We start from the raw sequence: 15,483 nt of genomic DNA, 5'->3' as shown, positions 1-15,483 counted from the left end.
CCAGTTGGAGTATGTGCCGTACTCTTTAGGGAGTTCGGCCTCTGTCCATTCGGCGACGAAGTCGGCCAACACCTGAGATTTAATGGCTCGGCGTGGTTTATACGTTATTTAAAATGGTAGGAGCTCGATGGCCCATTTTGCAATGTGGTCGGTGGCATCTCGATTGTTTATGATGTCATTGAGTGGTACCTCGGAGGCCACCGTGATCGAGCACTCTTGAAAGTAGTGTCGCAGCTTCCGTGATGCCATGAAAACCGCATATGCTATCTTTTGATAGTGCGGGTACCGTGATTTGCATGGCGTGAAAACCGCCGATATGTAGTATACGGGCTTTTGGAGTGGGAATTTATGTCCCTCTTCCTCTCGTTCGCGACGAGTACTGCGCTCCCCACCTGGTGAGTTGCAGATATATACAGTAGTATAGGTTCACCAATTTTAGGTGTGGCGAGGATTGGATTGTTTGCTAGCAGAGTTTTTATTTCTTCCAACCCGGCCGTTGCCGCGTCCGTCCACTCAAAGTGGTCGGTACGTCGAAGCAGGCGGTATAGCGGCAGCGCCTTCTCTCCGAGTCTGGAGATAAAGCGGCTTAAGGCTGCCACGCACCCAGCTAGTTTTTGGACCTGTTTTAGGTCTGTTGGTATTGCCAACTGAGACAAGGGTCAGATTTTTGCTGGGTTTGCTTCGATTCCTCTATTGGAAACAATGAACCCAAGCAGCTTTCCGTCCGGAACGCTAAAAACGCATTTTTCCGGATTGAGCCGTATGTCATATGTTTGGAGGTTGTCGAATGTAAGACGTAAGTCGTCTATCAATGATTCGACATGTTTGGTTTTGATTACTACATCGTCTACATGCGCCTCCACCGTCTTGCCAATTTGTTTTTCCAGGCATGTTTGAATCATGCGTTGGTAGGTGGCGTTGGCGTTTTTAAGCCCGAAAGGCTTAGTGTTAAAACAAAAAGGCCCGTACGGAGTGATAAACACAGTTGCAGCCTGGTCGGATTCTTTCATCTTAATCTAATGGTATCCGGAGTATGCGTCGAGGAAACATAGTGAATCGTGTCCTGCAGTTGCATCAATCTGGTCTATGTGGGGCAGTGGGAAGGGGTCCTTAGGGAAAGCTTTATTGAGGTCTTTAAAATCGACACAAAGGCACCAGGATTTGTCCTTCTTTGGCACCATCACCAGGTTTGCTAACCAATCCAGGTGTTTTATTTCTCGAATAAACCCGGCTTCAAGTAATTTGGCTAGCTCCTCCCCCATAGCTTGTCGTTTGGGTTTGGAAAATCGCCGTAGCGTTTGCTTAACTGGCTTGAACCCCTTTATTTTGTTGAGGCTGTGTTCGGCCAGTCTGTGTGGGATTCCTGGCATATCCGAAGGGTGCCAGGCGAAAATGTCCCAATTATCGCGCAGGAATGCTCTCAGAGCGGCGTCGATTGCTAGATCCAGCTGTGCTCCAATGGCTGCTATTTTAGTAGGATCCGCCGGGTGAACTTGGAATTTGACTATTTCGTCTGCCGGTTTGAAAGAAGTTGATTTTGGCCTTTTGTCGAGGATTACATCATCTCTATCCACTATGGGCCGTAGAGCGGTGAGCTCCTCGGCCGCAAGGGCCTCGGATAGTGCCTCGAGGGCCAGGGATGCGGTTTTGTTTTTGGCGCGGAGTGCTATGTCCGGATCACTGGTGATAGTGATGACTCCGTTGGGCCCAGGCATTTTAAGCTTCATATACCCGTAATGAGGTATGGCTTGAAAGCGTGTGAATGCATCTCGCCCCAACAAGGCATGATATCCGCTGTTGAAAGGTGCCACCTGGAAAATTAACTCTTCAGACCTGTAGTTCTCCGGCGTGTCGAATACCACATCAAGTTTTATTTTTCCCGAACACCGCGCTTCTCGGCTGGGGATAATACCTCGAAAGGTTGTACTACTCTGCTTGATGCGGCTCCTGTCTATTTGCATTTTGTCGAGCGTGTCCTCATAGATGAGGTTCAATCCGCTGCCCCCTCCATGAGCACTTTAGTGAGCCCAAAGCCATCCACAATTGGGTTGAGAACTAAAGCGGCCGGTGCTCGGACTGATCGGGTCGGTGGTTCGTCAGTGGCATTGAAGGTTATCGCCATGTCGTTCCAATGGTTTATTGCAGCTACTTGGTTAACTTCGGCGAGGTTGCAATGTTGGGGAACGTAGCAGAAATTCAAAATTTTCTACGCATCACCAAGATCAATCTATGGAGTTTACTAGCAACGAGAGGGAAGGAGTGCATCTACATACCCTTGTAGATCGCGAGCGGAAGTGTTCAAGAGAACGGGGTTGATGGAGTCGTACTCGTCGTGATCCAAATCACCGATGATCCTAGCGCCGAATGGACGGCACCTCCGTGTTCAACACACGTACGGAGCAGCGACGTCTCCTCCTTCTTGATCCAGCAAGGGGGGGAGGAGAGGTTGATGGAGCTCCAGCAGCACGACGGCGTGGTGGTGGAAGTAGCGGGATTCCAACAGGGCTTCGCCAAGCGCTGCGGGAGGAGGGAGATGTGTCACGGGAGGGAGAGGGAGGCGCCAGGGCTTGGGTTTGCTGCCCTCCCTTCCCCCCACTATATATAGGGCCAAGGGAGAGGGGGGGGGGGCGCAGCCTTGGCCCTTCCTCCAAGGAAGGGTGCGGCCAGGGAGGAGTCCATCCTCCCCAAGGCACCTAGGAGGTGCCTTCCCCCTTTAGGACTCTCCCTTTACCTTATCTCTTGGCGCATGGGCCTCTTGGGGTTTGTTCCCTTGGCCCATATAGGCCAAGGCGCACACCCCACAGCCCATGTGGCCCCCCAGGGCAGGTGGACCCCTTGGTGGACCCCCGGAACCCTTTCGGCACTCCTGGTACAATACCGATAATGCGCAAAACTTTTCCGGCGACCAAAACAAGACTTCCCATATATAAATCTTTACCTCCGGACCATTCCGGAACTCCTCGTGACGTCCGGGATCTCATCCGGGACTCCGAACAACTTTCGGGTTACCGCATACTAATATCTCTACAACCCTAGCGTCACCGAACCTGAAGTGTGTAGACCCTACGGGTTCGGGAGACACGAAGACATGACCGAGACGACTCTCTGGTCAATAACCAACAGCGGGATCTGGATACCCATGTTGGCTCCCACATGCTCCTCGATGATCTCATCGGATGAACCACGATGTCGAGGATTCAATCAATCCCGTATACAATTCCCTTTGTCTACCGGTATAGTACTTGCCCGAGATTCGATCGTCGGTATCCCGATACCTTGTTCAATCTCGTTACCGGCAAGTCTCTTTACTCGTTCCGTAACACATCATCCCGTGATTAACTCCTTGGTCACATTGTGCACATTATGATGATGTCCTACCGAGTGGGCCCAGAGATACCTCTCCGTTTACACGGAGTGACAAATCCCAGTCTCGATTTGTGCCAACCCAACAGAAACTTTCGGAGATACCTGTAGTGCACCTTTATAGCCACCCAGTTACGTTGTGACGTTTGGTACACCCAAAGCATTCCTACGGTATCCGGGAGTTGCACAATCTCATGGTCTAAGGAAAAGATACTTGACATTAGAAAAGCTCTTAGCAAACGAACTACACGATCTTGTGCTAGGCTTAGGATTGGGTCTTGTCCATCACATCATTCTCCTAATGATGTGATCCCGTTATCAACGACATCCAATGTCCATGGTCAAGAAACCGTAACCATCTATTGATCAACGAGCTAGTCAACTAGAGGCTTACTAGGGACATGGTGTTGTCTATGTATCCACACATGTATTTGAGTTTCCTATCAATACAATTATAGCATGGATAATAAACGATTATCATGAACAAGGAAATATAATAATAACCAATTTATTATTGCCTCTAGGGCATATTCCCAACAGTCTCCCACTTGCACTAGAGTCAATAATCTAGTTCACATCACCATGTGATTAACACTCACAGGTCACATCACCATGTGACCAACATCCAAAGAGTTTACTAGAGTCAACAATCTAGTTCACATCACTATGTGATTAACACTCAATGAGTTCTGGTTTGATCATGTTATGCTTGTGAGAGAGGTTATTAGTCAATGGGTCTGAACCTTTCAGATCCGTGTGTGCTTTATGAATATCTATGTCATCTTGTGGATGCTACCACGCGCTACTTGGAGCCATTTCAAATAACTGCTCTACTATACGAATCCGGTTTACTACTCAGAGTCATCCGGATTAGTGTCAAAGTTCGCATCGACGTAACCCTTTACGACGAACTCCTTTTCACCTCCATAATCGAGAAAAGTCCTTAGTCCACTAGATACTAAGGATAAGTTCGACCGCTGTCATGTGATCCATTCCCGGATCACTATTGTACCCCTTGACCAACTCATGGCAAGGCACACTTCATGTGCGGTACACAGCATAGCATACTGTAGAGCCTACGTCTAAAGCATAGGGGACGACCTTCGTCCTTTCTCTCTCTTCTGCTGTGGTCAGGTCTTGAGTCTTACTCAATACTCACACCTTGTAACACAGCCAAGAACTCCTTCTTTGCTGATCTCTTTTGAACTCTTTCAAAATCATGTCAAGGTGTGCGTTCTTTGAAAGTATCATCAGGCGTCTTGATCTATCTCTATAGATCTTGATGACCAATATGTAAGCAGCTTTATCCAGGTCTTCCTTTGAAAAACTCCTTTCAAACAACCCTTTATGCTTTCCAGAAATTTTACATCATTTCGGATCAACAATATGTCATTCACATATACTTATCAGAAATGTTGTAGCGCCCCCACTCACTTTATTGTAAATACAAGCTTCTAACAAACTTTGTATAAACCCAAAAACTTTGATCACTCCATCAAAGCGTATATTTTGACTCCGAGATGCTTGCTCTAGTCCATGGAAGGATCGCTGGAGCTAGCATACCTTTTAGCATCCTTAGGATTGACAAAACCTTTCTGATTGTATCACATACAACCTTTCCTTACAAAAACTGGTAAGGAAACTTGTTTTGACATCCATCTGCCAGATTTCATAAATGCACCTAATGCTAACATGATTCCGACGGACTTAAGCATCGCTACGGATGAGAAAATCTCATCGTAGTCAACTCCTTGAACTTGTGAAAATACTCTTTGCCACAAGTCGAGCTTCATAGACGGTAACATTACCGTTTACGTCCGTCTTCTTCTTAAAGATCCATTTATCTCAATGGCTTGCCGATCATCGGGCAAGTTCACCAAAGTCCATGCTTTGTTCTGATACATGGATCCTATCTCGGATTTTATGGCCTTGAGCCATTCGTCGGAATACGGGCCCACCATCGCTTCTCCATAGCTCGTAGGTTCATTGTTGTCCAGCAACATGACTTCCAAGACAGGATTACATACCACTCTGAAGTAGTACGCATCCTTGTCAACCTACGAGGTTTGGTAGTGACTTGATCCGAAGTTTCATGATCACTATCATAAGCTTCCACTTCAATTGGTGTAGGTGCCACAGGAACAACTTCCTGTGCCCTGCTACACACTAGTTGAAGTTATGGTTCAATAACCTCATCAAGTCTCCACCATCCTCCCACTCAATTCTTTCGAGAGAAACTTTTCCTCGAGAAAGGACTCGTTTCTAGAGGCAATTACTTTTGCTTCCAGATCTGAAATAGGAGGTATACCCAACTATTTTGGGTTTTCTATGAAGATGCATTTATCCGCTTTGGGTTCGAGCTTATCAGCTTGAAACTTTTTCACATAAGCATCGCGGCCCCAAACTTTTAAGAAACGACAACTTAGGTTTCTCTAAACGGTGTCGTCTCGACGGAATTGCGTGGTGCCCCTTTTAAAGTGAATGCGGTTATCTCTAATGCCTAACCCATAAACGATAGTGGTAATTCGATAAGAGACATCATGGCTTGCACCATATCCAATAGGGTGCAGTTATGATGTTCGGACACACCATGACATTGTGGTGTTCCAGGCGGTATTAATTGTGAAACACTTTCCACAATGTCTTAATTGTGTGCCAAACTCGTAACTCAGATATCTCTATGATCATATCATAGACATTTTATCCTCTTGTCACGACGATCTTCAACTTCACTCTGAAATTACTTGAACCTTTCAATAATTCATACTTGTGTTTCATCAAGTAAATATTCTCAGCATCTACTCGAATCATCTGTGAAGTAAGAACATATCGATATCCACTGCATGCCTCAGCACTCATTGGACTACACACATCAAATGTATTACTTCCAACAAGTTGCTCTCTTGTTCCATCTTACTGAAAACGAGGTCTTTCAGTCATCTTGCCCATGTGGTATGATTTGCATGTCTCAAGTGATTCAAAATCAAGTGAGTCCAAACGATCCATCTGCATGGAGTTTCTTCATGCATATATACCAATAGACATGGTTCGCATGTCTCAATCTTTTCAAAAACGAGTGAGTCCAAAGATCCATCTACATGGAGCTTCTTCATGCGTTCTATACCAATATGACTCAAATGGCAGTGCCACAAGTATGTGGTACTATCATTACTATTTTATATCTTTTGGCACGATCATGTGTATCACTGCGATCGAGATTCATTTTAGGTGCAAGACCATTGAAGGTATTATTCAAATAAACAGAGTAACCATTATTCTCCTTAAATGAATAACCGTATTGCTCAACACTAAATAACAATTACTTAGGTTTAACACCAATCTCGATGGTAGAGGGAGCATGCGATGCTTGATCACATCAACCTTGGAAACACTTCCAACACATATCGTCATCTCACCTTTAGCTAGTCTCCGTTTATTCTGCAGCTTTTATTTTGAGTTACTAACACTTAGCAACCGAACCGGTATTTAATACCCTGGTGCTGCTAGGAGTACTAGTAAAGTACACATTCATATAATGTATATCCAATATACTTCTGTCGACCTTGCCTGCCTTCTCATCTACCAAGTATCTAGGGCAGTTTTGCTTCAGTGACCGTTTCCCTCATTACAGAAGCACTTAGTCTCGGGTTTGGGTTCAACCTTGGGATTCTTCACTAGAGCAGCAAATGATTTGCTGTTTCATGAAGTATCCCTTCTTCCCTTGCCCTTCTTAAAACTAGTGGTTTTACTAACCATCAACGATTGATGCTCCTTCTTGATTTCTACTTTCACGGTGTCAAACATCGCGAGTTGCTCAAGGATCATCATGTCTATCCCTGATATGTTATAGTTCATCATGAAGCTCTAATAGCTTGGTGGCAATGACTTTGGAGAACCATCACTATCTCATCTGGAAGATTAACTCCCACTCGATTCAAGCGATTATAGTACTCAGACAATCTGAGCACATGCTCAACGGTTGAGCTTTTCTCCCTTAGTTTGCAGGCTTAAGAAACTTGTCAGAGGTATCATACCTCTTGACGTGGGCACGAGCCTAAAATCCCAATTTCAGCTCTTGGAACATCTCATATGTTCCGCGACGTTTCAAAATGTCTTCGGTGCCTCAATTCTAAACCGTTCAACATTACGCACTGAACTATCACGTAGTCATCAAAACGTGTATGTCAGATGTTTCGCAACATCTACAGACGACGCTGAGGTTCAGCACACCGAGCGGTGCATTAAGGACATAAGCCTTCTGTGAAGCAATGAGGACAATCCTCAGTTTATGGACCCAGTCCGCATAATTGCCACTATCAACTTTGAACTAAATTTTCTCTAGGAACATATCTTAAACAGTAGAACTAAAGCGTAAGCTATGACATAATTTGCAAAGACTTTTGACTATGTTCATGATAATTAAGTTCATCTGATTATTTAATGAACTCCCACTCAGATAGACATCCCTCTAGTCATCTAAGTGATACATGATCCGAGTCAAACTAGGCCGTGTCCGATCATCACGTGAGACGGACTAGTCATCATCGGTGAACATCTCCATGTTGATCGCATCTACTATACGACTCATGTTCGACCTTTCGATCTCTTGTGTTCCGAGGCCATGTCTGTACATGCTAGGCTCGTCAAGTCAACCTAAGTGTTTTGCATGTGTTCCGAGGCCATGTCTGTACATGCTAGGCTCGTCAACACCCGTTGTATGCGAACGTTAGAATCTATCACACCCGATCATCACGTGGTGCTTCGAAACAACGAACCTTTGCAATGGTGCACAGTTAGGGGGAACACGTCTCTTGAAATTTTAGTGAGGGATCATCTTTTTTATGCTACCGTCGTTCTAAGCAAATAAGATGTAAACATGATAAACATCACATGCAAATCATAAAGTGACGTGATATGGCCAATATCATCTTGCGCCTTTGATCTCCATCTTCGAGGCGCGGCATGATCACCTTCTTCACCGGCATGACACCATGATCTCCATCATCATGATCTCCATCATCGTGTCTTCATGAAGTTGTCTCGCCAACTATTACTTCTACTACTATGGCTAACGTTTAGCAATAAAGTAAAGTAATTACATGGCGTTTTCATTGACACGCAGGTCATACAAAAAATTAAGACAACTCCTATGGCTCCTGCCGGTTGTCATACTCATCGACATGCAAGTCGTGATTCCTATTACAAGAACATGATCAATCTCATACATCACATATATCATTCATCACATCCTTTTGGCCATATCACATCACATAGCATACCCTGCAAAAACAAGTTAGACGTCCTCTAATTGTTGTTGCATGTTTTACGTGGCTGCTATGGGATTCTAGAAAGAACGTTTCTTACCTACGCAAAAGCCACAACGTGATATGCCAATTTCTATTTACCCTTCATAAGGACCCTTTTCATCGAATCCGATCTGACTAAAGTGGGAGAGACAGACACCCGCTAGCCACCTTATGCAACTAGTACATGTCAGTCGCTGGAACCTGTCTCACATAAGTGTACGTGTAAGGTCGGTCCGGGCCGCTTCATCCCACAATGCCGCCGAATCAAGATAAGACTAGTAACGGCAAGTAAATTGACAAAATCGACGCCCACAACTACTTTGTGTTCCACTCGTGCATAGAAACTACGCATAGACCTAGCTCATGATGCCACTGTTGGGGAACGTAGCAGAAATTCAAAATTTTCTACGCATCACCAAGATCAATCTATGGAGTTTACTAGCAACGAGAGGGAAGGAGTGCATCTACATACCCTTGTAGATCGCGAGCGGAAGTGTTCAAGAGAACGGGGTTGATGGAGTCGTACTCGTCGTGATCCAAATCACCGATGATCCTAGCGCCGAACGGACGGCACCTCCGCGTTCAACACACGTACAGAGCAGCGACGTCTCCTCCTTCTTGATCCAGCAAGGGGGGAGGAGAGGTTGATGGAGATCCAGCAGCACGACGGCGTGGTGGTGGAAGTAGCGGGATTCCAACAGGGCTTCGCCAAGCGCTGCGGGAGGAGGGAGATGTGTCACGGGAGGGAGAGGGAGGCGCCAGGGCTTGGGTTTGCTGCCCTCCCTTCCCCCCACTATATATAGGGCCAAGGGAGAGGGGGGGCGCAGCCTTGGCCCTTCCTCCAAGGAAGGGTGCGGCCAGGGAGGAGTCCATCCTCCCCAAGGCACCTAGGAGGTGCCTTCCCCCTTTAGGACTCTCCATTTACCTTATCTCTTGGTGCATGGGCCTCTTGGGGCTGGTTCCCTTGGCCCATATAGACCAAGGCGCACACCCCACAGCCCATGTGGTCCCCCCGGGGCAGGTGGACCCCTTGGTGGACCCCCGGAACCCTTTCGGCACTCCTGGTACAATACCGATAATGCGCGAAACTTTTCCGGCGACCAAAACAAGACTTCCCATATATAAATCTTTACCTCCGGACCATTCCGGAACTCCTCGTGACGTCCGGGATCTCATCCAGGACTCCGAACAACTTTCGGGTTACCGCATACTAATATCTCTACAACCCTAGCGTCACCGAACCTGAAGTGTGTAGACCCTACGGTTTCGGGAGACACGCAGACATGACCGAGACGACTCTCCGGTCAATAACCAACAACGGGATCTGGATACCGATGTTGGCTCCCACATGCTCCTCGATGATCTCATCGGATGAACCACGATGTCGAGGATTCAATCAATCCCGTATACAATTCCCTTTGTCTACCGGTATAGTACTTGCCCGAGATTCGATCGTCGGTATCCCGATACCTTGTTCAATCTCGTTACCAGCAAGTCTCTTTACTCGTTCCGTAACACATCATCCCGTGATCAACTCCTTGGTCACATTGTGCACATTATGATGATGTCCTACCGAGTGGGCCCAGAGATACCTCTCCGTTTACACGGAGTGACAAATCCCAGTCTCGATTCGTGCCAACCCAACCGACACTTTCGGAGATACCTGTAGTGCACCTTTATAGCCACCCAGTTACGTTGTGATGTTTGGTACACCCAAAGCATTCCTACGGTATCCGGGAGTTGCACAATCTCATGGTCTAAGGAAATGATACTTGACTTTAGAAAAGCTCTTAGCAAACGAACTACACGATCTTGTGCTAGGCTTAGGATTGGGTCTTGTCCATCACATCATTCTCCTAATGATGTGATCCCGTTATCAACGACATCCAATGTCCATGGTCAGGAAACCGTAACCATCTATTGATCAACGAGCTAGTCAACTAGAGGCTTACTAGGGACATGGTGTTGTCTATGTATCCACACATGTATTTGAGTTTCCTATCAATACAATTATAGCATGGATAATAAACGATTATCATGAACAAGGAAATATAATAATAACCAATTTATTATTGCCTCTAGGGCATATTTCCAACACGCAGAGCGCCCTTTTTTGCTGATTATTTGAAGAAAAGGTCTCGAAGACCGTAAGTACATTGAGATCTCTATCCTCCGAGGAGTACCTTGCCGGGGTAGTGTTGGTGAGGATTGCCTCACCGCTTTTAGCCACCTGCCGGAGTATCCAACATGCCCGAAGGCTATGTGTTGGTTCGGAATCCGGCATTGTGTGTATCTGACAAGGCTTGTCGAGCCATTCATCAAGGACAGTTCTATGTCCCGTTAGGGGTTTAATTTTCTTGTCCGTGAAGTGATGATCAGGTGCCCCGTGAGGTTGCATCCTTCTTGCCCGGCCGGTGGGTGGCTGAAAGGCCGATGGATCCCACCGAGTTGTCTGGGATTTCCAGGCGCTTTCCATTTCACAATACTTCTGTACTATGTGTGCCAAATCTGCAAAGTGCAGTATGCGGCGTCGGTTGAGGGCGTTGAGGATCCCCTCGTCCGTGCAGTTGCGGCAAAAGAGTGATACCGCATCGTCATCACAACAATCTTTAATCTTGTTTTTAACAAGTAGGAATCCAGCCCAGAAGTGATGGACTGTTTCCTGAGGTTACTGCCGTATATACATTAAGTCATATATATCCGGGGGACCGGAATTGCTTGGAGAGTATTGATTGTGGTGGGCGGGTGGGTTTAAATACGAACCCTGACCCACTGAGGAATCTGGATTTTGCAAAATTTCTGAGGTCACTAGCCCAGGATCCGGAGTGTCCTGGGGGTTTTTAGGCTCAACGCCTAATTCTATGTTCGGAGGACAGACGGTCTCTTCTCGAAGGCGGGTATACGGCTCGCAGGGGTCAGAGATGCGAACATAGTTTGTTTTCAGCATAGGAGGAGCAGTATCCTCAACTTGCTCTTCCACGACGGTCACCAGGTGGGTGACAGGTGGGGATTCAATTTCCCTCTGATCGGGTTTAAGCCCAATCAGATCATAATCTGTTGCGACCCCCAGGGTGGCGATGCGATCTAGCATTTTGTTTAAAGACGAGATATCTGTCGGATCCATCTTATCGACGCTTTCGGGGCTGATGCGGAGATGGTTTTTGGCAATCTGGGGGACCGCTTTGGGCTTGACGACCGGGCGGGCGCCTATGGTGAAACTGCCGATCTGGAGGATCTGCCCAGAAACTAGGGCCCTTCCAGAAGTGATCTTGTCGTTGACGACAAGGCGAGCCATCGACCCTTCTATCGACAGCACAGAGGAACTCTCAATGAAAGCACCAATGTCGGTGTCAAAACCGGCCGATCTCGGGTAGGGGGTCCCGAACTATGCGTCTGAGGATTAAAGGTAACAGGAGGCGGGGGACACGATGGTTACCCAGGTTCGAGACCTCTTAATGGAGGTAATACCCTACTTCCTGTTTGATTGACTTTAATGAGTATAGGGGTTACAAGAGTTGATCTACCTCAAGATCATAATTGCTAAACCCTAGATGTCTAACCTGTATGATTGTGATCGCCTCTACGTACTAAACCCTCCGGTTTATATAGACACCAGAGGGGGCTAGGGTTTGTACAGAGTCGGTTTACAAAGAAAGGAAGCTTCATATCCAAACGCCATGCTTGTCATCCACACAAAGGAGAGTCCCATCCGGACTCGGGGGAAGGCCTCCATATCTTCACGGCCCATTAATCCAGCCCATGTCACATAGTCCGGATACCCGGGGACCCCCTAATCCAGGACTCCCTCACCCGCAACCTGTTCGAGGGAATGCCGTCCACCGGCGACGAGGACTACATGCAGAATCTCATCTTCGAGGGTGGTGCGCCGGCCGCTGGCTACGATCCCGACAAGACACAAAGCCAGGACGGCCGCGGGGCGTTCACGCCGGCCGCTGGCTATGATCCCGATCAGGCGGCCTTCATGCGTGATCAGGTCGGCATGGATCTGGACGGCTTCCCACTTGACCACGAGTTTTCGGATGACTACGGGCAAGAGGAAGAGGATGAGTGCGACATCGAAGTGGAGCCTTTGTTCGAGGACGAGCTCGCCAACCAAGCCGCCGGTCCGAAGCCGAAGCGCAAGAGCAAGCACACGAAGGCATACACGACGGCCGAGGACAAGCTTCTTTGCGAGTGTTGGCGAGACATTGGACAAGACCCCAAGATGGGCGGCGAACAAAAGCATTCAACATTTCGGATTCGTGTCCACCGGGAGTTTCATGAGCGCAAGAAGTTTCCGCCTTACCAAATTGTGAGCACGCGCGGGTGGGTGTCCATTTCGAAGCGATGGAGGGTCATCCAACAAGAGTGCAACAAGTTTTGTGCCACTCTTGAGAGCGTCAAGGCCCGCCCCGTGAGCGGCATCGGCATGCAAGACATGGTATGCTAGCAAGCCACCCTCTTTTGTGTCATCAAGTTCATTCTTGCATACCATTTGCCAATATGCTTGCATGGAAACATTCTGTAGGCATTCAAGGTCCAACACAATGGCAAGTGCTTCAACCTCTCCCATTGCTTTCAGGTCATCAAGGACGAAGAGAAGTTCAAGGCGCAATATGCCCCCTCAAGTCGCGTGGGGGGAAGCAAGCCGTGGAGGAGGTTGGGGACGGCGAGCCGGCACGGCCGCGGGGGAAGACCAACTCCAAGAAGGAGGACAAGCGGGATGCGGCATCCAACACCTTGGAGGGCATGATGAACAAGAAGGACTCAAGGGAGGAGGAGCGTCGGCGTTTCAAAGAAGAGCAAATGAACGCCTTCATGGAGATCCAAAGGAGGAGGCTTGAGATGGACGCGGAGAAGCAAGCTAAGATGCTTGAGCTGGAGGCGGAGAAGCAAGCCAAGATGCTAGAGATCGAGGCCGCCAACGCCAAGACCAAGGCGAAAGAAGTGGCTCTCGCGAGCATGATGACCGGGGTGGAGATCATGAAGGTGGATCTCAACACCGTGTTGTTGGAAATATGCTCTAGAGGCAATAATAAAATGGTTATTATTGTATTTCCTTGTTCATGATAATTGTCTATTGTTCATGCTATAATTTTATTAACTGGAAACCGTAATACATGTGTGAATACATAGACCACAACATGTCCCTATTAAGCCTCTAGTTGACTAGCTCATTGATCAATAGATGGTTATGGTTTCCTGACCATGGACATTGGATGTCATTGATAACGGGATCACATCATTAGGAGAATGATGTGATGGACAAGACCCAATCCTAAGCATAGCACAAGATCGTGTAGTTCGTTTGCTAAGAGCTTTTCTAATGTCAAGTATCATTTCCTTAGACCATGAGATTGTGCAACTCCCGGATACCGTAGGAATGCTTTGGGTGTACCAAACGTCACAACGTAACTGGGTGGCTATAAAGGTGCACTATAGGTATCTCCGAAAGTGTCTGTTGGGTTGGCACGAATCGAGACTGGGATTTGTCACTCCGTATGACGGAGAGGTATCTCTGGGCCCACTCGGTAATGAATCATCATAATGAGCTCAATGTGACTAATGAGTTAGCCACGGGATGATGTGTTATGGAACGAGTAAAGAGACTTGCCAGTAACGAGATTGAAAGAGGTATTGGGATACCGGCGATTGAATCTCGGGCAAGTAACATACCGGTAGACAAAGAGAATTGTATACGGGATTGATTGAATCCCCGACATTGTGGTTCATCCGATGAGATCATCATGGAACATGTGGGAGCCAACATGGGTATCCAGATCCCGCTGTTGGTTATTGGCCGGAGAACGTCTCGGTCATGTCTACATGGTTCCCGAACCCGTAGGGTCTACACACTTAAGGTTCGGTGACGCTAGAGTTGTTATGGGAAATTTTATGTGGTTACCGAAGGTTGTTCGGAGTCCCGGATGAGATCCCGGACGTGACGAGGAACTCCGGAGTGGTCCGGAGGTAAAGATCGATATATTGGACGAAGGGTATTGGAGTCCGGAATTGTTCTGGGAGTACCGGGTGACGACCAGCGTGACCGAAAGGTGTTTCGGAGGCCCCGGCAAGCGTTGGGGGCCTTATGGGCCAAGGGGACGGGACACACCAGCCCACTAAGGGGTTGTGCGCCCCTCCCAACCCCTCTCACTTAACCTGGAGAGGTGGGGGCGCCTCTCCTAGGGCAGCCACCCCTCCCGGCTTGGGGGGCAAGTTTCCTAGGGGTGGGGGCGCCCAAACCCATCTAGGGTTTCCCCTGTGGCCGCCGCCCCTCCCCTAGGGAACCCTAGGGCGCCTCCTCCAACCCCCTTCCCCTATATATAGTGAGGGAGAGAGAGGGTAGACGCACCCCTTCTCCTGGCGCAGCCCCTCCCTCCTCCAACTCTTCCTTCTCCTACGTAGAGCTTGGTGAAGCCCTGCAGGAATACCACAAGCTCCACCACCACGCCGTCGTGCTGCCGGAGTTCTCCCTCAACTTCTCCTCTCCCCTTGCTGGATCAAGAAGGAGGAGACGTCCCCGGGCTGTACGTGTGTTGAATGCGGAGGCGCCGTCTGTTCGGCGGTAGATCGGATCTTCCGCGACTTGAATCGCCGCGAGTACGACTCCATCAACCGCGTTCTTGGAACGCTTCCGCTTAGCAATCTTCAAAGTAATGAAGATGCACTCCCTCTCTCTCGTTGCTAGCATCTCCTAGATTGATCTTGGTGACACGTAGGATTTTTTTTGAATTATTGCTACGTTCCCCAACAGTGGTATCATGAGCTAGGTCTATGCGTAGATTCTATGCACGAGTAGAACACAAAGTAGTTG

The 15,483-nt window shown here is 47.9% G+C and overlaps 1 protein-coding gene across 1 annotated transcript in view; it reads left to right on the top strand.

The window, feature by feature from the left end:
• Window positions 1–15,483, top strand: part of LOC123121088 (uncharacterized) — a 91,707-nt gene that overhangs the window by 13,543 nt on the left and 62,681 nt on the right. Inside the window, exon 2 of the mRNA XM_044541014.1 lies at window positions 12,482–12,859. Within this exon, the coding sequence (XP_044396949.1) occupies window positions 12,482–12,859 (378 nt within the window). The remainder of the gene's footprint in view (window positions 1–12,481; window positions 12,860–15,483) is intronic.

This window comes from Triticum aestivum, chromosome 5D, assembly GCF_018294505.1.
Source record: "Triticum aestivum cultivar Chinese Spring chromosome 5D, IWGSC CS RefSeq v2.1, whole genome shotgun sequence".
In the NCBI taxonomy this organism is placed as follows: Eukaryota; Viridiplantae; Streptophyta; class Magnoliopsida; order Poales; family Poaceae; genus Triticum; species Triticum aestivum.
Note: the sequence above shows the minus strand (reverse complement) of the source record. Positions and strands in the feature narration are given on the sequence as shown.